Source organism: Nanorana parkeri, unplaced genomic scaffold (genome assembly GCF_000935625.1).
Source record: "Nanorana parkeri isolate BGI_ZX_2015 unplaced genomic scaffold, ASM93562v1 scaffold150, whole genome shotgun sequence".
Lineage (NCBI taxonomy): Eukaryota > Metazoa > Chordata > Amphibia > Anura > Dicroglossidae > Nanorana > Nanorana parkeri.
In genome coordinates this window covers 1,659,645-1,682,763 of record NW_017306418.1, presented here as the reverse complement: position 1 = coordinate 1,682,763, position 23,119 = coordinate 1,659,645, and the positions used below count along the sequence as shown (strand labels likewise).

The following is a 23,119-nucleotide window of genomic DNA, read 5'->3' as shown; positions in this document are numbered from 1 at the left end:
ATTTCTGCTCTGAAGCACACATAGATTTTAGGAAACATTGCAATGACCAATAAATAGTTTAACCACAATTGATGAAATAGAACTTATTTGTCCACCTCCTGAATGAAAGGTACACAGTTGTCGTACGGTTTTGACCTAAACAGATTAGAACATCCATTATCTTATCATTATGTTGTGAATGGGCAACACAGACTTCTACTGCACATTACTAGCCAGGTACCTTTCCATTACCAATGATACATACTGCATACCAAACAATGGGACTGGTGTCTGAAAGGGAACCACATCTATAGCACAAATCTACTTAAAAGATCCTTCATTTTGGATTGTGTAATTAGTTGGCACATCTTTTTTTTTTACAGAATAAATGTGCCCATTTCACCACATTGAAATAGTATGTCCAAGAAAGCCTGCAGTAATTTCAAGAAGACTACAGAAATATTTTATAACTAAATCAGGCCACATGGCTGTACTATCAATTAAGGAGACCATATCACCACCTTCTACCCTGATAATAAACACAGTTAATAACCGTACTATGTGTTCTGACAGAGGTGCTGTCTGCTACAGCAATTTGAGAGTACTAAGCAAAGAGCTAAGCCCCAAAAATCAGCCAGTAAATGGAAACATCCAGGAGTGCTGGATCTTGAGTCTTCATTGTTTCTGCTAAAAGAACTAAAATCTCATACAATCGACACTGAATGCCACTGTCATTGTTTAGTAAGCAGTATTTTTCAGAGTCAATCATAGCAACATGAACTTAAAATGTACCTAAAAGAAAACAGATTTTTACTTTTTTTAATTTGCTATACAACACTATTAACATTTCCTAAGTATGAACTGTCTACATGTAACAGTTAAAGGAATTATAAGGCCCCTTTCACACAGGCATGTCGATCAGATCCGTCTGTTAGTTTTTTAGACGTACCTGATAGGAAGCACGATGTTAGTCTATGGGCAACCAGATCTAAACGGACGTGCATCTGTCTACATCCATATACCCCCGGCTCTGGCCAGGTCCGGAACAACATGCAGATCAGAGTTCTGTTTTGACGGACCTGAAAGCGCCGGATGGGAGTGAATCTGATGTAAATGGACACAAGTCCGTTTACATCCGATTCTCCATAGACTAACAGGGGTCTGGTAAATTCAGTTCTTTGCTCCATTGCAAGGTGAAGGAAAAAACTGGATGGATACGGATTTCACAATGATGACATTTGTTCCGATCAGCAGGGGATATGTGCATGGATGCCCTGCTGATCATAACTGAAGGCACCCGTCTGAAAGCAGCTTAAATGTTTTGACTGCAGTTATAAATCCGGGGTATTGCAAAATACAAGTTCAAAGTAAAAAATAAAATACTGTATGTTCTTCCACAATCCTACAAACTTCATTACATACCTGGAATCACTTTTGCCCATTTGACCACTTGGATCATCTGTTTCCCAGCTAACCGGTTGAGGCTGGATAGAAGGTGTTCTGCTGTGTCTGGCTGAGAACTGTCATATCCCGCATATACAATTTCTGGTTCTATATTTTCAAGTATCACAGTTGCTGACAGCGTAAGTCCAGGGGATCCAGCAGATATGATTGGAACGATAGTTGTATTTGTGTTAACAGAGGTGTCTTTTGGTAAGGATGTGAATGTGGGTTCCTCCTTTGGAGTTTGTGCAGGTGGTTGCTGAAGAGTAGGTGGCTGCTGGTGTTCTTCATGGACTCCTTTTAACTTTCCTAGCTTTTTAGACTTCCGAGCTGAAACAGATGAACAAAAATTATTAGGATAAACTGAAAAACAAAAACAAAGCATGGCATCAAGAAAGACTGAGCTCACATGTTCCTGCAGCAAATTAAAGTTACATTTATTCTAGTTAGACAACTTTTATTCAATAATGTATTTCTACATTACCAAAACGAAGTAATAAATATTACACATTGTTGTATTACGATCCACTTAATGGTGCTAATATTGTACTGTTTCAAGAAAACGTTTATGAACCCATAAGAATAGCCTGGATTTTGCATGAATGGCTAAAATTAATAGTCTAATCTCTAAAAATCATAATAACAGACAAACACGACCTGCTTAAACTATTAACACAAACATAATTATATCATTCCCCGTCATTCCTGAATACAAAGGGGGGAATTTATCAAAACTGGAGCAGATTTGCACTGCAACCAATCAGCTTCTCTCTCTCATTTTCAAATCTTACCCGAGCACTCTGAAAAGAGATGCTGATTGGTTGCTATTGGCAACTGCTCCAGATTCTCCCTGTTCCAGTTTTGATAAATCCCTCGCAATGTTTATACATTCAAAATCCTGGTATGAAAAATCATGCCAACCCTCGCATTAGGCAACTAGCGGTAAAGCAGCTCCAAACCATGTTTCTTCATACAATATACTTTACAGTTTAGATGAGGTTTTAGTGAGAATGTGCAGCGATTTTTTTTTATTTTCATGCACAGTTTCTCCATGAGAGATAAACACAGGTCTTGTTTAATGTATTTTTACACCAAACACATCGATATAAATTTTTACAAGCATTGCTCTTTCGGGAGGATTGTCCTTACTCTTGAACCAAATCCGTCTGTCCCTCTTTCCTACACAGTTGTCCCTCTGTTTGGTCTGATGTATAGCTCTCTATTAAAAATGCACTATTTAACTACCAAAAGGTGTTGTAATACATGAAACATTCATACATCTACATTTCTGCACATGTTATTTTACAAACCCTGTATAACAGAAAGGAAGTTGTGAAAAAAGCATTTATGGGTTTAAGGCCGCGGCAGGGTTGGGGTTAGGTGGGGCAACTGGTGGCGAGTAACTCTTAAGGCCTGGCTAGTAGCTCAGGACTTGAAATTTTGAGCCCTGGTATAATCTATTATGTTTGTGTATTCATTTACTTTGTGGTCAGTATAACAGAGTGTGGCAGGGCTGTGTCTTCTACTTAATTCCATTCTACTAAAAGGTGTCCTTCTTCATCTCAGTAAGTTGGGAGTTATTAGAAAATTCAAGAAATATCAGCATGTTCTTTGCTGTTACTCCAAGGTTGTTTTTCACCTCCTTTAGCATTGCATGCTGCCCTTTTGCCATGACCTTTGCAGAATGGCAACTCCTTCGGAGAATAACAACAGTACACTATTTCCTACATTTGTAGCCAGTGTCTGCTGCTGTGAATTAATGAAAACCCAGGTTTTGGTAAACCTATACAACTTTATACAGCTTCACATTTTTCCTCTAAATTCCCCTGAACTTTTTTTTTTATATATAATTCTTTATTTATAGAAAGACAGAGTTAGGATAGACAACACACATTATAAGTGGCAAATACACTTTTGGTCCGAAGATCAAACTTATATGAGGTTGAGTACCATCTTCTCAAAAGGTTACAGGTAGCCTTTATAATTAACCCCTGAACTTTTTAATGTCTAAAATTGTAGCAAGGATAAAATAAAAACATAAATAAATATGTGATGTAATAATAATTCAATTTGCAATAGTAGCCTTGTGAAACGTATATAAAAAAAGTATATTTAAAAAACATTTTTGGTCCAATCATAGTTGTACTACAGAAAGCAACATAGAAGAAACAATAGCGCTAATGCATGGGGGATATTTTCCTTCCTTTTGCAATAAAACAGCTGCGTAGGCCTTGGGGCTGCTTTAATTGATTTGCAATTTTCATGGAAATTATATAAGACGTCTACCTGGTAGGCAATCAGAGTCAATCATGTAAAACAGCTTAGTGGCACATTCTCATTCCTCCTGTGTAAAGCACTATGTCTGCATTTCTTTCATAGACTGTGATCCTAATGGATTCAAATGAGTCTTCTTGAAAACTTTACCAAGACAAAACGCTGATAATCATTTAGCAAACTACATTTGCACTGGTCACAAAATGAATAGTAAGGCAGGTGTAGGGCAAGAGGTGCTGGGAGGGTGTTTTCCTTATTAAGACACATTAAAGCCACCGTCTAACTGAAAATATATTGCAGGGTTCAGGATTAATAAGGATCCAGAGATAGCCACAATATCATTTACTTTCAAGGCCAATAACAATTTTACAGTATTTTTTCAGAGAATGTAAAAGAATCACATTGTAACTAAACATTTATCTCCCACCAATGGTTTTGGAATCACATTGGCTTGCAGCTATCTCTGATGTTACAGCTTCTTTGTTAGCAGTTTCTTAGTCCTTTTTTTTCCTGGACAGTATATATTTCAATTTTTAGGGGCCCATTCAGATGACATCACAGCTCCAAGGCACAGACAAGGCAACTGTCCCTGTTTTAAAGTGGCACATTGCAGTGGTATTTGCTGAAAAAGAGTACTTTTTTCAGTGCAGTGTGGTGCAATGCGGTACAACTGCATCACACCGTACTGTGAACTTAAAAACATGTCAAATTTCAATAAAGTTCTAACAAAAAAAGTAAACCATGTAATGGGTCGGGCTAGGCGCACTGTTGCACTACACTCCCCCTCTCATTTTCTCCACTTCTTTTTGTTTTTACAGTTACATTTGTATCTATCAGGTTCTAATGCTGGTTAGAACAGGGAAGGGTCAGAACTCTTTTCAGACTTTTTGGCACCTGTGTCCCTACTAGGAAGATCTGCTTTGCTTTTAGTGTGGCCACTGGGATGGAAATACGTATTTCTATCCTGAATGTCCATAAGTTCTATCCCATTCGATCTCACACATTAATCTAGAAGTTTGTAAACATCCTTATTGCAGTGACACATTTTCAATCAGCCCTATGAATAAGCACCTCTGTGTGTCACCACTCTCACAAAACCTGCTGTCTGAACTACAACTCAAACTTTTTTTTTCAATAATTAATCCCGATCAAACAAATATACATTGCCCAGCAAAGTATGTCTTCAAATATTTGCCCAAACACTTAATCATCATGGTTTTTTTTTTTACAGCTGGCTCCAACTCTCTCATCTTGGCTTCCCTGAAGCTTCCCTCCAGCAGCTATCCATCTACTAGCTTGGAGAAGGAAGGATGGAGGAAGGAAGGAGAGCAGGGACACTGTCTTGCTTTGCTGTTAAGACACACAGCTTACTATAACACACAAGGGTGGCTCCATAATAGGACCCCGCAAGGGAAATGAGCCACCCCAAACCAGGGCATCAGGGCCAGAGCTCAGGGGACCAGCTGATTATGCAGAAAACTAAAACTTTTAAACATCAAGGAGCTGCATCTATTGAAAGTGATTTTATCATCATATGAAATAGCTTAAAAACATTTTGACTTTCATATCACTTTAATTCTTTATTCCTCCCTTACAGTGAACACAGAAAATGGCCACATGGCAACATCATTGCTTTCTGGAAACAAAGCATAATAAGATATGTAGTCTTGAGAAATCCAGACTGCATCACATCAAGCAGCAGGGAAAGACATGCAAAGCACACTGGGAATCCAGGAAGTTGTGGAAAGTGATGGGCAGACAGAAGGCAGTTCACACTATATAAAAGGGATTTTTTTTCAAGTAAGCTTTGATTGCACTGTTAAAAACAACTCTAGTATGTATTCCTATTACAGTGCTGATGTTATAACAGGATAGTATATGCTGTGACTTTACAACGAATTTAACGGAAAATCTCTGCAACGGGTAACAACAATAAAAACTGAATTAAAACCAAAAACGAAAAGCATGTGAGAGACATATTCTGCTTGACCCTTGTGAGTATACATACAAAAATCTTTTTTTTTTTTATTTCGAGGTGAGGTCAGAGTGCTACATAATTGGATGGGTGTTCTCTCTGCAGATCTAAGGACATGTCACAATCTGAATTGTACAATCTCCTTGCAACATCTGTGTAGTAAAGGGGTCTGCAGAGATGTTGGAATACAGCTTTAAGTAGGTCCTCACATAGTTTGAGTAAAGAAAATTCTACAGAGATTGTATGATAATGGTTGTAATGTGTGAGGCCAGCTTATATGAAATGCACATTTTCTCTTTTACCCCAGATCCTTCTATCTACGGTATTTATAAGCTCATTTCTAAGCGTAATTATTGCACACTTATTTGCTTTTCTTTCTTTAGGCTTGTTTAAAAAATATTTATTTTCATTATTTTTTTTCTTTACAACAAAATTATTTTTCCAGGCTTTTTGTTACATTTTTGTAAAACATATGGGGAATGACTTAAATACAGAAAAACTGAAATGACTGTGATCTTGAATCGGTTACCAAGGTGACCAATAAGTGTGTTACAAAGGAAGTTAGAATTCCATGCTGAAGGTCAAATAAGATGGTACTAGTGCAGTTTTATGAAAAGACCCTATGCCTCAGAGAACTACAGCCATGTCATAGTTGCCTGAAAGGGCCTTCCAATAATTTCTCATTATTATTGTTTGCTGCTTTGTTTATCCGCTAATGCTCAGAATGGCTAAAATAACAAAAGCCCTACAAACCAAATGAAAACATTTCTATTACTATGGAAAGCATGACAATTAATATAAAAGCAGAAGCGCACACATTTATTTGGTTAGCGCTTACGCTTCTATGCATACATCCTTAAATGGAAATGGATTACAAGTACCTGCAAGTCACTCTTCATTTGGGCTCATGTATTTCCTATACTTTTATTTATCCACTTAGATTTTTTTTTTTTACTTCCAGATATGAAAATGTAATGGTGGCACATGAAATGTATTATGCAGATAAGAACACACAACATTACACAAACTGTTGATTTTTCTATTCAAGGATAGAGATGGGCAGTCTTAAAATCTGCTCTCCCATATACTAGTTTATAGCATCTTCTCTGACTGAGAAGGTTGGCTTTTATAAGCCATGTTGATCTAATGGTTTCCGTACTTCCTGATCCAGAACAAATATGCAAATAAGAAGTTTTTACTTTGCTCTGACTTCACTGGCTGCATGCACATTCCAGGTCTGTAAATGAGAAAGTATTGTACTGAGAGAATCAGACATGTCTTTCACAGGTTCCCACATGTCACACCCTATTTGATCTGAACACAGATCAAGAATGTCCGAGTATGATTAATATTGGAAAAAAGGGAAGTTTGCGAAGTTCGTATTTTTGTTTCTGACCATTTCCTTTTCTTTCGCAAATATTTTATTGTAATTTTTTGAAAATATATAAGTACAATCAGATACAAAAGATGTTTCGCAATTAGCGAGCAGGTAGGGATCGCGACATACTGGAAATAAACATACATAAAGGTAAATGGGGACAGAGTATCTCAATCGGAGAACAAATTGCGGCATGCATTAGGAAATGGTTGTGTGAGAGCCAGAGAATGGCATCCATCACTGAGTGAGTGGAAGCCCAAGGTCATGGCCCCTGGGCTATACAAAGCCGTAATTTCAGGGAAAGAGACAAGTGAAGAGGAGAAGAAGAAGGAGTAGAATGACAGGTAAAAGATCTCTGAAGAGAAAGAAGAAGAGGGGAAGGGTATAGTGCTGGACACCTTCGCAGGGCGCCCCCCAAGAAGCCTAACCGGTCAAATGGCTGTCAAGCTCTCCTGTGGTAGGGTTGGATGGGCCTGCCCATTTCCTTTTCAACAGTGTGTTGCTTTGGGGACATCTAGCATGCAAGCGCACATACAAAACAATAAAAATGAAAAAAATATATAATTTTTTTAATAATACTGTTTTCCTTGCACATGATTGGGTTTTCTTTGCAAAGTGATATTTCCCATCATTCACTAAGCTAAGGGAAACTTCCCCTGCAAAGAACAAACTCCTTTGCAACATGAAAAGCCTATTTTCATTTAGTAAATCAAACCCCTTTTCTATATTCAGGGCTTCTGATTTAATGAGATTCACCTTAAATTTAGAGAGGAGACCATATTCATTCAAGGCATACAAAAGGTTAGATCATTTAGTTTCAGGGTGTAAGGCCTGGTTCACACCTGGGCGTTTTACAGCTCAACATGTGAAAACCAATAATTGCCTATGGGCATGGTTCCCACCTGGGCGTTTTACAGCGCGTAGGAACGCGCTGAAAAACACCCTACGCCCAAAGAAGTACAGGAGCTTCTTTGGGGTGTTTTTCCGCACGTTTCCAAAGCGGTAACCCCGAACCACACTCGGGAATACAGCGTACAGGTCTTACCGCCATCCCCACTGTGTCCTCCGGCGGCTGCCGACTTCCAGGTTCCGTCCCTTGCGAGTGGCTGCGTCGCAGGGGGGCAGAGCCAGTGAAGCGCGTTTCACTGAACGAAAAAACTGAAAAAACGAGCTGAAAAAATACGCTCAGGTGTGAACCCAGCCTAAGATAAAGACAAGTCATCTGCGAAGCCTGCCACATTATGAGAGATGCATGGGACTCCCTAATGTCAGGGTTTACTCTGCTACATGGGCCTTTAAGGAAAGGATAAAAATAAGAAGGGGGAAAAGACAGTCTTGTCTGATACAATTTTGCATCTCAAAGTACTCTAATCAGATTTCATTAACTAATTACTGAAGTGGGATGAGAATACAGTGCATTCAGAAAGTATTCAGACCCCCTTCACTTTTTTCAATTTTGTTATGTTGCAGCCTGATAGTACAATTGTTTAACCCCTTCATGACTGAGCTAGTTTTCAGTTTCTGTTCATAAATGACTGACACGCTTTTTACATTTTTGCTGTGTGATTCTTCCACAGCAGTAATATACTTTCTTACTAAATGTACCCACACATATTATATATTGTTTTTTAGAGGACAGATAGGGCTATATAATTATATCAAACATGTGTACCTAACGTCTCACTTAGTTTGAATCAAATTTAAAAAATTAGGAAAAAAAGTCGAAGAAAACACCCTTTTTCACAAGTTTTGATTATTTTTTTTGAATTTTTTTATAATTATAGTATAAAAATATATTTATATATAATTTTTAGTTTCCTAATTTTGTTTTACACTTTATTTATTTTTTTATACTTTGTAAAAAAAAAAAACTTTTTTTTTGTCAGTTTATATCAAGCAGTGACTATGAAAATTAACTTTTTTTTTATTTTTGCCTATTATTAGGCTGCTCCAAACTTAGGAACAGCTAATAATAACCTTAGAGACTGGTCCTGACAGCATGTCAGATTCAGATCTCACTAAAGCTCTTTGATCGTGCCTAGACGATCAGAAATTATACATTTCAAGCAAAGAGATACACTGTATCTCTTATATCTCTTTGCTTGAGATGTATCACATAGCTTCATAAACATTGGGCCAGTCTATGGAGCTGTCAAAACAAATAGCAGGGAGGTGAGTCATTCTGCGGCCTCTCTGTTATTTTCAGCTGTCAAATAACGGAGCACTATTTAGCACTCCCGTATTTGCATGTAACGGCTTCATTCTTTCATTAATGAAAGAAATAAGCTTTTACAAAAGCTTAACTATTTCATAAATGAATGCCTCAGTACTGAGGCATTCATTAATGACTGGTAACCGCTGAGAATCAGCAGTTACCGGCATTACAGAGCCTGATATAACTCGTCACGTACAGTGTACGTGGCCAGTCATATAGGCACAAAGTGCCGGGACGTACAGTGTACGTCTCCCGTCACGAAGGGGTTAAATTGTTTCTCATTAATCTACACTCAGTATCCCATAATAACAAAGTAAAAACTGAATTGTAAAAATGTCTGTGAATTTATTAAAAAGAAAAAAACTGAAATATCACATGTACTTAAGTTTTCAGACCCTTTACTCAGTTCTTTGTTGAAGCATCTTTGACAGCAATTACAGCATGGAGTCTTTTCAGGTATGATGCGACAAGCTTTGCACACCTGGATTGGGGGATGTTCTACCATTCTTCTTTGCAAATCCTCTCAAGCTCAGTCAGGCTGGATGGGGACCGTCGGTGGACAGCCATTTTTAGGTCTCTCCACAGATATTCAACAGGGTTCAAGTCAGGGCTCTGGCTGGGCCACTCTAGGACATTCACAGAGTTGTCCCTAAGCCACTCCTGTGTTGTCTTGGCTGTGTGCTTAGGATTGTTGTCATGTTGAAAGGTGAACGTTCGGCCCAGTCTAAGGTCCTGAGTGCTGTGCAACAGGTTTTCATTGAGGATATCTCTGTACTTTGCCCATTCAGCTTTCCCTCAACCATGCCCAGTCTCTGCTGCTGAAAAACTCCCCTCACAGCATGATGCTGCCACCACCATGCTTCACTGTTGGGATGGTATTGGGCAGGTGATGAGCGGTGCCTGGTTTCCTCCAGACATAACTTTTAGAATTGAGGCCAAACAGTTCAATCTTGTTTTTTGAGACCAGGGAATCTTGTTCCTCACAGTCTGAGAGTCCTTCAGGTGCTTTATTGCAAACTCCAAATGGGCTTTCATATGTTTTTCACACAACACATGAAAGCCGGAGGAGGCTTCTCTCCTCAGTGCCTAGCCACTCTGCCATGAAGGCAAGATCGGTGGAGGGCTGCAGTGATGGTTGTCCTTTTGGAACTTTGTCCCATCTCCACACAGGATCTCTGTAACTCAGTCAGAGCGACCATCGGGTTTTTGGTCACCTCACTTACGAAGGCTCCCCCAAATGCTGTTTGCTGGGTGACCAGCTCCTGGAAGAGTTCTGGTTGTGCCACACTTTTCCATTTGAGAATTATGGAGGCCACTGTGCTCTTGGGAACCTTCAGTGCAGCAGAAATGTTTTTGTAGCCTTCCCCAGATCTGTGCCTTGCAATAATCATGTATCTGAGCTCTGCAGGCAGTTCCTTTGACCTCATGGCTTTTGCTCTGATACAGTATGAATTGTCAGGTGTGAGGCCTTTCCAAATCATGTGCAATCAATGTAATCTACCACAGGTGGACTCCAATCAAGGTGTAGAAACATCTCAGCAACTACCAAGAGAAATGGGAGGCACCTGAGCTAAATTTGAGATATTTCAGTTTTTTCTTTTTAAAAAAATTCAAACATTTCTAAAATTGTTTTCACACTGTTTTCATTATGGGGTACTAAGTGTAATTTTTTTTTAAAGAATTCAATCAATTGTACTATCAGGCTGCAACATAACAAAGTTGAAAAAAGTGAAGGGAGTCTGAATGCACTGTATAGAGCCTCAATCCAGAGTGTATATGTTCTCTCAGGCCAATATATCTGAGGGTTTGTTTAAGAAACAGCCAATCCACCCTTTCAAATGCCTTCTTGGTTTACAATAAATACTGGCATAAGGCAATAGGAGGAATACTGTGAGGGGGCTTTCCCCACTTTAAGTATAACTGTAATGTGAGTCCATAATGAGTCTGCAGGTAAAATGCCACCATCTAAAAGAGAGTTATATGCTTTCAAGAATTCAGGGTCAAGGAGATGCTGATATGTCTTATAATAAGTTACCCAAAAACCATCTGGGCCAAGTGCCTTATGGGCATTCATGTCTTAAAGAGTCTGTCTGGATTCCGTTTTAGAGATTGGCACTTCCAATCGCCCTGGGTGGGTGTCACCAGGAATCGCAAGGGCTCAGCAGATACCCATCTTCATGGGACAGACCCCCACTCTAAACCCCACAATATGCATAGCACACAATAACACACATTTGTATATATCATGTCCTACATATCTATGTAGGACATGATAGACCAGCAGAGATAAAGTTTGGTGTAAAGTTAATGTAGTGTGCACACCACTGCCTGGATTTGAATAGTGAGGAGGTTATCCCAAGGTCCACAGCTTTGATGACAGCAGTAGACTCCACAATGGTCACGGGGTAGTAGTCCAGTGGAGATACGCAGGGGTAGGTCTCTTAATAGGGCAGCACTGTTCTTGTGAAAATAGCTGGTAGGAGAATTTGTCCAGGAGTAGGTTAGGATTGTATACAGATGTCAGGGCGTGGGTTTCCCCACATGGGAAAAAAGTCATGATTACTGCGATAGCTCACATAGCGATAGCTCACATTTATCTACCGTTCAATGGATGGAACCTATGTACCCGTGGGTGGCCTCTGTGTTAAGGATGTTTATATGCCTTGGGTCTGTGTTGGCACTGTGTCTCTGCATGTATCCATGTCCAGTCCTGAAGTTGGATGGAGGGTAACTTCACATAACTGCATAAATCGGCAATCTGGGTAGGATCATGCAGCAATAAAAGGTTTCCATTCCTCCAGGTTAGTAAATGAAAGGAGTGAAAGGATGCCCCAGCAGTATGTATGTGTTCCAGCAGTGGTTTTGAGCATGCTTTAAAAGGTCAGAGAGTATACAAATTTCAGCTCTAAACTCAGCTTAAACTCAAATGGGCCTTTTCTCCAGGGTTTTCTCAAAATGTCTTCTTTTATGTGGTAAAAGTTGTCACATGGCCTGTTGGGATCAGGGAGGTTTGGTAACATGACCCTGTCAAGTATGATTTCTGCAGAGCTTGGTTACCCTTGGATTAAATATACCTATCACAGTTGCCTTTAAATCAGCATTGCCCACTGCCTCTGGGATCCCTCTGAGCTTAACACTGTTCCATCATTAGGGTCCTCCAGGTCATCTTGAAGAAAATGTAAAGTATTTAAATATATGCCAGCTGTGGCATGATATGAGTTGTCTAGTGATGGCAGGGGTGGCAAACTGAGCCACCACTGGCCAGTGATCCATATACTGTATATCTAATTCGTATAACCAGCAAACCACAGAGACATGACTTGTCAGGAACTAGGGTGCAGGTATGCTGTGACTGCCTCTTCAAGATGATGCTTAGGGTATAGTTCAGTGCTTTGCCGAACAAAAAATTGTAACTGGTTCTCCTTACAGTAAGTCAGTGTTGGATGTGTTCTCACACAACCATAAATATTCTCACTGTGCCGCATTACTAGGCAGAAATCAGACCCTGCATTTGTAATCGGTAAGTATGACTGTTCCCTCAGGATATATAAAATTACAACCATACATAAAGCTTTTAAAGCATTAACAAACATTATCATAGTTACTTAAATATTACCTTCAGTGGATCACATTCACACTTATCTCAATAAAAAAAGAAGAAAAAACTTTTTGAAAGACTTCAGATTTCCTATAATGGAAGCATCATTTGTGGTGCTGGAAGCAACAGACTTTCTTTTTTAAAATGCAGTGCCGTTTCTATGCTTCAGTGAAGAAAAACTGACAGAAAAGCAGACAGGCAAATAGCCAGTGGGACATGGGCTCCTGGACTCCATTATTTTTGCCAGTCTACTGTAAGTCACAGTAATTATTTCTGATATGTAGGGGATACAACATTTAAAATATTCAATCTGGTACCTCCAAACATCAATTCAGATGTACATTCTACAGTACAGTTATTGTGAACAGATATAATATTTCATCCACATTTATCATTGTACTTCCCATGCTTCCCATGACAAATTACCATCCTAGACTTTATCTTGTCAGTTTGACATTCACTAATTCTGCTGGGGCCATACAGATACACACTTTAACTTTGATATTACCTAAAAGTAGCTAAACTGCTATTTATCCCTTGTATTTATGTAGTTCCAACATATTATGTAGTGCTTCACAGCATACATAAGACTATTCAGTTTAATTCCTCAAACATTCATCCTCCAAAAAAATCTCATTCTAATTGCCCTACCACACTCATGTAGACAGTAGGAGCAATTTGGAGGCAGCCACCTATCAGTATGATTCCTGGCTGGGGATAGAATCAGGCAACCTGAAGAAAACCTATGCCAGCACTGGGAAAACATACAAATTCCAAGCAGAGTTGTGGGCCTAAACCCTGTGTAAGTGCTATGTGTCCCAGGTCTTGCTGCAGCAACACAAGTGCTAACTACTTACCACAATGCTGGTCTACTGAAAGCGACTCTTTCCATTGCCCAAGCATATACACAAAAGTGGTACTTCAGCAATTTGCTCCATCAACTTAAAATGTACTCCTTCTTTCCCCAAACATGCAGTCTAAGCAAACAATACAGAGCTACAGTATTTATGATATGCAAATTTAAACTTTTTGTAAAAGTCAGCAGCTGATGATAAGCGTAGTCGGTAATCAGCAGCCAAGAAGCCAGTATTAAGGATGCAGGAGCACAATAATCTGGCAAACAGCATGGTATGTGACGTATGGTTGTGATGACTCACAGGACCTTAGACTGCTGGAGCAGAGGGGGAGCAAGCCCAAAGGGAACGGTCTAAGAGCAAGCTGGGATCATGGTTTGGGTGAATATAACTTATTTTAGCTTCCTAGACAAAACGAACACATAACCCTTGCAATGCGGGGGAAGCCCCACTGCAAGGGTTAACATTTTATTTGCCTGGATTTCTGCTTTAAAGGAGAACTATGAGGTGAGTGAAAATCACTCAGCCTCATAGGTCGAGCCGACGTTTGACAATGAAACTGTCACACGTCGGCTCAATAGATCGGGATATGAGTGAACACATACCGTCGCTCGCTCACTTCTCGATCCTGTCCCTGCAGAGAGCCATGACTGTCACTCAGTCGCTCCCTGCAGGGATTCCTCCTCCTCCCCTCTCTGATCCTCCAGTGCTGACTGGCGGAACGGACGGGGGAGGGGGCGGGTACAGCTGGCTCTGCAACTCGCGGTATACTGAGCTTTGGGTCACGGGAGGACGCTAGTTTGTGTCCTCCCGTGACACTTAGGAGAACTATGGGAAAAAACACTTACCCCATAGTTCTCCTTTAAATAGGAAGTTAAGGGGACAAGCATAGAGTTCAGCAGAAAATTGTGTTTAAAGCGACACAAACCCCTCAGCTTTTTTCTCCTTATGCACATCCAATTAACATTCTCCAAAGCCACATTTATTTATGTTTTAAAATAAAGTCTTACTATTTTAATCTGTTTAGAAAGTCAGCTGTGCTCGCTCCCGTGTCTCATTCACACTTCCTTTCACTAAAGGTGGCCATACACTTTACAACCATCGCAAGACCATAGTCTTGTGATGGTTGTAAAGTACTTAAAAAAACGTACGATCTGCCCATCTTGGACAGGCAGATCGTACTCTCGATCATCGCAAGCCCGCCCCCCTGAGGGGCGGGCTTACGATGACTGTAATGAGGGGCGGGCTTACGATGACTGCAAACGGGCAGTGTGCGCGTGCGCACACCGGCCTGTTCGCCAGTTGTCGAACCAGAAGGCCACGAACACGCCGAGAATCGTACGATTCCCGGCGGGTTTTCCAGCCTGCTTGTTCGACGGAAGACGTGCAACCGTACAGTAGAAACGGTCGCACGCCTTCCATACACTGCACGATTCTCGTACGATCGTGGGGTTTCCCGCTATTCTCGTACGAGAATCGTGCAGTGTATGGGCATCTTTAGAAAGAGCGGTGAATGTTGATTCTGGTCACGTGCACATCTTTCTTTGCCTACAACTCCCATGAGGCAGAGGAATCATCTCTCAATGCACACAGCTGCCTCCTCCCTCCCCCTCCTCAATATACAAGCTATGACAGTGTCACTGCTTGTAATCTACTCAACAATGCTCTGAATTATCAAAACTACTGTCAACAAATCTACAACAAACATCAAGTGTCAACAATCTACACAGAAAAACATTTCTTATGTAGGAGCAGATTCAGCATGTGAGCTGAGACTCAAAAGAAAGTATGAGGCTGGTGACAGCTCACATGCTGAATCTCCTCACAAGCAGCTCACCCCGCACTCCCTCCTTGGTAAGCCAGGAGGAGAGAAATCAAAGATCATACATTAGTGTGGGAGAGCTGAAGAAATCCAGCACCTTGCAGAGAGTCTAGAGGGGAGAATTTGTGGGTGGAGACTGAGAAGACACGCCCCCACCATGTTGTAGTCCTTCACATGAACCAGCACAGAGGGTGGCTACTTTTCAGCGCACATAGGGACCATGGAGAAGAAAAGTAGGCACCCTCTGGCAGGAAGTTGTGGATGGAGAAAAATAAAATGGATTTTGGAGCATTTAGAGCTGAACAATGACAAAAAAAAGGTACACAGTCATTAATTATTTATATAATAGAAGTTATTGTTATTAATCAATTTCTGAGTTTAGTGTTGTAGTAACTGAGATTGCACAAGAGAACAGGCAAGGAGCTATCCAGAGTCTCAGGTAGCAAGAGCCCCTGCCAGTCAGAGCGAAGATCCTGTGTTCAGATCTGGATCCTGATATAAACCTTCATTTATCTTCTCTGTGGCAGTGTCCAACAGGAGAATAACTGGATCTCCTGTAAAGCCCTGAGCAGACTTTCGGCTCACATCAGTGAGTTGTTTAAAATATAAATAGTTTGTATAAGGTGGAACTTTCTATAAACATTGGCAAACAAAGGGGTTGTTATAAATATAGTAACTTATTATAGTGTTTATCATAATATAGTGGTTTTAGAAAAATGCTTTATATCTAGAGCTTTTGTTAGTATTGTTATTACAATCAGTTGTGAAAATTTCAAGGAGAACATTTCAGAACTTTTTACTAGGAATACACCAATACTGTTTTTTTTTTATTAAGACCGAGTACGAGTACCAATAATTTTCTTCAAGTACTCGCCGATACCAAATACTGATACCTTTTTGTTTATTGTCATGTGACAGTTTTTCAAAAATACAGACTAATGATTTTAGGACAGTGGTGGAGCACCAGGGCCCAGTCACAGCTGCAACCAATGCGACCCTGGGTGCTCTGCCACTCACGCCAAGCTGTAAAGGTGCTTCGAATCCCAGCAATACATTATACAGTGCAATGCAGAATACCACCAGCTTAGAGAACTACAAATTCCAGCACTACATTATAAAGCAATGCAGAATACCACCAACTAAAGAGGACTACATAAGCCCAGCAATACATTATACAACAATGCAGAATACCACCAGCTTTAGAAGACTACAAATCCCAGCAATCCAATATACAGCAATGCAAAATAATATGAAGCTACATACTCTGTGTTGCTCATCAGGGCTGTGCAGGGTCTCACCCAGGGTTGTGCAGTCTCGCCAGGGCTGCGTATGGGTCTCACTATGGCTGTGCAGTGTCACCAGGGCTGCGCATGGGTCTCACTATGGCTGTGCAGTGTCACCAGGGCTGTATGCAGGTCTCACAAGGGCTGTGCGGTGTCACCAGGGCTGAATGCAGGTCTCACTAGAGCTGTAAGGGCGGGTGCGATTCTTACCAGGGCTGTTCCGGGTAACCCCATGGCTGTACAAGCGGCAGGAAGGAGGAGGAGGAAATGTGCAGCCGGGCCGACACTGTAAAACACAGCAACCGCAAGGTCCCCAGCAGGCTGCCGGAGGACCCCAGCAAACGCGGGACCTCAAGCAGCCGCTCATGTGTAAAAATGTAATGTGCCAGTATCGGCGCTTAGTATCAGGGCATTTTCACGAGTACAAATACTTGTGAAAATGCCCAGTATCTGAAACAGTACTGATATTGGTGCATCCCTACTTTGTACCGTATTTATCAGTATTTTAATACTGAATATGGAAGCAATGGTAATTATACAAGATGGTTTATACTTGAAGATTCCCAAAAGTTCTTGTAAAGAAAATTAGCATGTTTAATACATAAAAACAACATGCAACATTTTATAACCAGAGACCTGCAGCTAACACAAATGTTTGAAAAAAAGACAAAAAAACCCCGTTTCTGTTGTGAGTCAGCAAATATTTTTTGTGACAGACGGAATTATCTCCTTGGGCTGCGCCTGGTTGATTGCACAGGACAGACCATATGGTGTCTATCCCTCAGTCTTGTACACAGAGCCAGGCATTTGGGAGGGAGCGGTAGGAGTTTAAAGTACCAGCTATCTACAGTTTTCTCAATTCTATATCATTTCATTGTTATTCGCCGAGATTATAGATACAAAATTATATCAGAAAGTATGATAAAAAGTCATTTTTTTATCACAACTTATTGCTAGATTTGTGTTCAGTTTTTAGATAATAAAACCATGACAAGTAAAGTAGTTAAATCTGGAAATACAATGTAAATGATAAACTCAGTGAGGAATCTGTTTCCTGACCTGAACCATAATGCAAGAGAATAGACTGTTGGTAATACAAGTATTTTTTTAGTTCATCTATGTTTAAATATAAAATACTCATAAGGGAAAATGTAGGTGCAGCCCAGCGCCCACATTATTCCTCTACTGTGCATGTAAGAACATTGATAACATGATCTTAATGTTTATTATGCGTGTCTGCCATTAAAGTGTGTGTGTGTATATAGAAAGTATATACAGGTGAAACTCGAATAATTAGAATATCGTGCAAAAGTAATTGCAGTAAGTGCTGCAGAAGGGGCCCAAACCAAGTACTGAGTACATATGCATGCTTGTACTTTTCAGAGGTCCGATATTGTTCTATGTACAATCCTTGTTTTATTGATTGCATGTAATAATCTACTTTTTTGAGGTTGTGGATTTGGGGTTCTTGGGGTTTTCATGAGCTGTAAGCCATAATCATCACAATTATGACAAATCACGGCTTGAATTATCTTGCTTTGCATGTAATGAGTCTATCTCATATATTAGTTTCACCTTTTAAGTTGCATTAGTGAAATAAATGAACTTTGCACAATATTCTAATTATTCGAGTTTCACCTGTATTAGGGATGCAACAAAATTTCAGCCGCCAAAACATACCAGCCGAAAATGGTACTTTGGGCAAAATGCTGAAAGTACCATCTTTCAGCCGAAATTGCAGTGCATCTCTCGTTTCTCTCAGAGAAACTGTCGGGAGGCATAAGGGGAGTGGGGAGGAGAGCGCTGTCATTGTTGTTATCTATGACAGCGCTCTCCTCCTGCACTGCCTGGCTTGGAGGCGGAGACAGCGCCAATGGAGTGGGGGAGGAGTCAGCTGTCAAAGGAGACAGAGTTCTCCTCCAGCACCAGGACATAGTATGTTTATTGTGTCCCCAATTATGAATGAAGAAGTGCTCTACATGACTTTCTGTTCATTCATGCATGTGGACATGGTAAACATACTATCTCCACAAGTTATACATGAACTCAGTATTGAGGCTTCCTGTTCATTCATAACAGAGGTTGCAGAAAAAGAGATGGAGGACTCTGTGCCCTCAATCTCTTTTTCCATTTCAAAAGGGAAATATCAGGGGTATGTCTGGACCCCTGATATTTCCCAGAGCCCCCAAACAGTAAAGTTAAAAAATAAAAATCTTAAATAAAAAAATACTACATAATTAAAAATTAAATTAAAACAATTGTAAAACGTTTAGAAAATAAAATAAAATATTGAAAACAAATTTCAATTAAGTAACTAATGGCACTAAATACTATATTACTGTTGCTGTTATTTACTTCAGTTTGGTTCTTCATGAACTCATGGGCATCAGAAACAGCAGACCTGTCTAGGATTTTTCTGTTTCTGATTTATTATTTGGTTCATATTAATTGCTTAGGTAATGTTGTCCATCAAATTAATAGTTGTTGTCCTAGCCTCCTTTTGCTCCCAATCCCAGCATCAGAGTATTGTCTAGTAAGCCTCTCCTTTGCATTAGAGATCAATTTTTGAGCTTTAATTCCAGTGTCAGTCTTTCCAGTGAGCAATTTGGATTTGTTTCCTTCACTGGTGATTGATTTGTTCTTCTTTCTGTCCATGGAACTCACAACACTTCTCATTAACAACACAGTTCTAAAGTACTTTGTTTAAGCTTTTGCGTCATTACTTATGGCAAATGATCTATAGTAAACAGATAGAATTTATATTTAAATATTATCTAAAATTTGGCCCACTCAAGGCAGGCAGGTCAGAGCACAGAGAACAAACCAAACACTATCTCTTGAAAAACAAAATGACTTCCCCTTAACAACATGGGCCTTTCCATTCACTAAAACTTGGTTTGTGACCTAGACCATACTGGGGAATTACCTTAGGGATCTACACACCCAGATGCAGAAAATGAACTCCAGGATGAAAATGTACTTACTGTTAATGAAAAACATGACTGGAATAAACATTTAAAGAAGAATTTTCCATGTTGTTTTTGAACAATACAAAAGCATGAAAACTGACATTTTATAATGCATATGTGTCAAGAAATCCCACCCATGGCAACTTTCTCACCAGAGTGGAATCCTTATTGAAGGAGGGGGAATAAGTCGAGAGCTTTCTTTGAAGAGGAAAAAAACAAGGCCCTGAAACAGTACTGCTGGCCACTATTGGAGGGCGACTAACCCAAATCTTGCTGCCTGGACACACACAAGCAGATACAAAACTTGCATACAATCTTGTACACGCAATGAGTTATGAATACAATTCAAGAGGTTTAGGAGAGCCCTGCTCATAAGAACTTACAATTTAAAATGGAAGGGCAAGTTATACAAAAGATAGTAACAGTGTAGGGATGAGTTGTTTGAGAAAGTAAAATTTGAGTGGTTAGGTAGAGGCGGATAGGCTTACCTGGAGACATGAGTTTTCAGGGATCACCTAAAGGCAGACTGTAGTAGTAGTAGTTGTGCAGGTTGAGGTTGTGAGTTCCAAAGAATGAAACAGACTGGAGAAGTCATGGAAGCAAGCTAGAGAGCAGGGGGTCTTGGGCGATATTTTGAGATGAGTTTGGTGATGTAGCTGGGGGTAAAGCTGTGGATGGATTTGTTGTTGCTAGTTTATTGTATTTTATTCATTGGGTGATCGACAGCCAGTGAAGGGATTGGCAGAGAGGGGTTGCAGACACTAAGAGGTTGATAAGGTGAATAAGTCTAGCGGCAGTATTCATGATAGAGTGCAGGGGGATAGCCTGTGTAAAGATAGGTCAATGTGTGAGAGTTGCAATAGTCAAGGCGAGAGATAATAATTGAGTAAATTATTAGCTTAGTGGTGTTATTGGTTAAGAAGGGGCATCTTTTGGAAATGTTATGGGGTTGAGGGCGGCAAGATTTGGACAGCGATTAGATGTTGGGCTGAAAAGAAAAGTCCAGGATTACACCTAGCAACCTGGCATACCGTGAATGAAGTACAGTTTGTGTTCCCTCCCAGCATGATCTATGGGTGGAATCTAAACACCTTTGTAGTGTGTACACACCCAGCAGGCAGCAGAGCCTTGCATGAATTCCAAGGTGATGTTGTGTAAATTAGCTCTATGTTATGTTGCTTGTGTTGATGAATGCAGGAATGTAAATGCATGAGCTAACCATTTTTGTCTAAACTGTGAAGCAGCATTATATATGGATCATGTGCATGATTTTTCCATATATGGCATTAGTGGAAATATGCTTTTAGAGACTTTTTGGTTGATAAATACGTTTTGCTGTGTGAAAATCACACGCACCTGGTGTGTGCGTGTGTTTAGGTTAGTAAATCACCCCCCTAGTGTCTTATTTTGTACACAAAAAAAAATAAGACAGTGTCTTATTTTCGGGGAAACACGGTATAGATTCCAAAAACAAAATCGGGGGATGGGGCACAGGGGGAGGAAATATTGTGAGCTCCGTTTTTGAAAGATTTAGTTTCAAGACGTGTTGTGACTGATAATGAAATATCAGTTAGTAAATTGATAAATGTATAAGCCTGAAGGTGGTGAGCTGAGGAGAGGAGAGGTGGATTTGGGTGTCATCAGGAGAGCGATGGTATTGGAAGCCATGCAAAGTTATTAACTGACCAACAAAGGAGGTGTAGATAGAGAATAGAAGAGATCCAAGGAAAGAGCCTTGGGGGACCCCTACAAACAGAGAAAGAGGAGAGAAGGAGGTAGAGTTGTAGAAGCGACTTTTTAGGAGTACAAATTCTGTGCCTAGTACACAGAAGGACGCCTATGAATTGTTATATTTTAATAACCCTGCTTGTTCTATAAGGCCAGACAACAACACGTATCTGCCGGAAGCTAATAATGAGTGCTAGTAAAAGGAACAATTGTCATATTTTACGACTATTTTGGATTTTTATTATAGACGAAACATATCCCCTCTAATCTAAGAAAAATGATTGGTGACAGCAGACAGCTTGGTCATTCCAATATGGGATGACCTCACACCCCTGCTAATTTTGCAGCCACCAGGTCTGAAGGATTTTTTGAGGGCCTGTAAAGTGATAGTTTTATTGCTCTTATCTACAGCAGTAAGGCTACAGGTCCTGTAAAAATTCATTAGCAGCTAGGTGCTAATTCAAGTCTCCAAACACCATTTTGGTTCTAAACTATGAGCATTTGCCTCCTTGGATGAATTAGGAACAAATCTGTAATGTCATACCTCTCAATATGTTGTTAAGAAAATGAAGAATACAAAAAGTTACAAAGTGCAATCTACCATCTTGGATCTCACCACTTAATACTAATATTAATTTACTGCTGGAATTTAAGAGGAAATCATGATTAGTGAGGTGTTCCCTCTAAGAACCCTTATTTAATAAACAAAAAGCAATGCTGATCTCCTTAAAGCCCAACTGAACTTTTTAAAATAAACAAAAGAAAAAATAGGTACATCAAAACAAACAGTGTTCCAAGTCAATTTGCTTCCTTTAGAAAGCAGCCCCATAATAAGTAGAAAAGCCATTCCCCTGTCAGGATGCTGCAGAAAAAGGCACTGCATCTCTGTGTGGAAGCAGTGGTCTCTATGCAGAGGTCTGACATGCACTAGTCAGATCTACAGCTTTCCAGTCAGTAAAACTCACTCTCCCTGCTAATTGAAGAGCTCCAAAAAGTGTTACAAAGGCGTAATTCAATACGCCCAGGTGTGAACCCAGCCTAAGGCATTCCTACCACTTTCTATCCAAACAGGAAGTGAAAAAAAAGTCTTACTGAAGGGAATGCAATGTTCATGCTATCAAATGTTGTTCTGGGTACAAAGGCCAAAAGCCTGCAAAAAATTATAATTGAACCAAACACATCTATTAATGTTCATGCATTCAGTTGTGTTTTATTTTAATGGACTGGTCACTACTTAAATATAAGTCACGTTTACCTTAGTAAGGATTTATATAGTGCCAACAGTTTGTGCAGCTCTGTACAAAATGGAGGGAGACAGCACAGATACAATATAATTCAATACAAGAGAGTTAAGAGGGCCCTGCTCTTAAGAGCTTACAATCTCTATAAAATATACACAAAGAACAGCTCCATCACTGATGTATTAAAAAAGGGTGATTCCAGCAATTAGGACTTCACCTCAACTTTCTAATGTAGAAACTTTAAAGGCTCTTTCCAAAAATATTTTAAAGCTACTGTATCACTGTACTTTTTTTTTTTTAGCCAAGGTTCAGTTTTATGAACTTTTGCTGAAACACTCATATTAAACTTTCCAAGCCTTG

General features: G+C 39.9%; 1 protein-coding gene across 3 annotated transcripts in view; it reads right to left on the bottom strand.

Annotated features, from left to right (window-relative positions):
* The window catches only part of NR3C2 (nuclear receptor subfamily 3 group C member 2), a 309,620-nt gene that overhangs the window by 49,647 nt on the left and 236,854 nt on the right, over positions 1-23,119 (bottom strand). For all 3 annotated transcript variants that reach the window (XM_018554260.1, XM_018554261.1, XM_018554262.1), the window contains exon 5: positions 1,402-1,752. In XM_018554260.1, the coding sequence (XP_018409762.1) occupies positions 1,402-1,752 (351 nt within the window). The remainder of the gene's footprint in view (positions 1-1,401; positions 1,753-23,119) is intronic.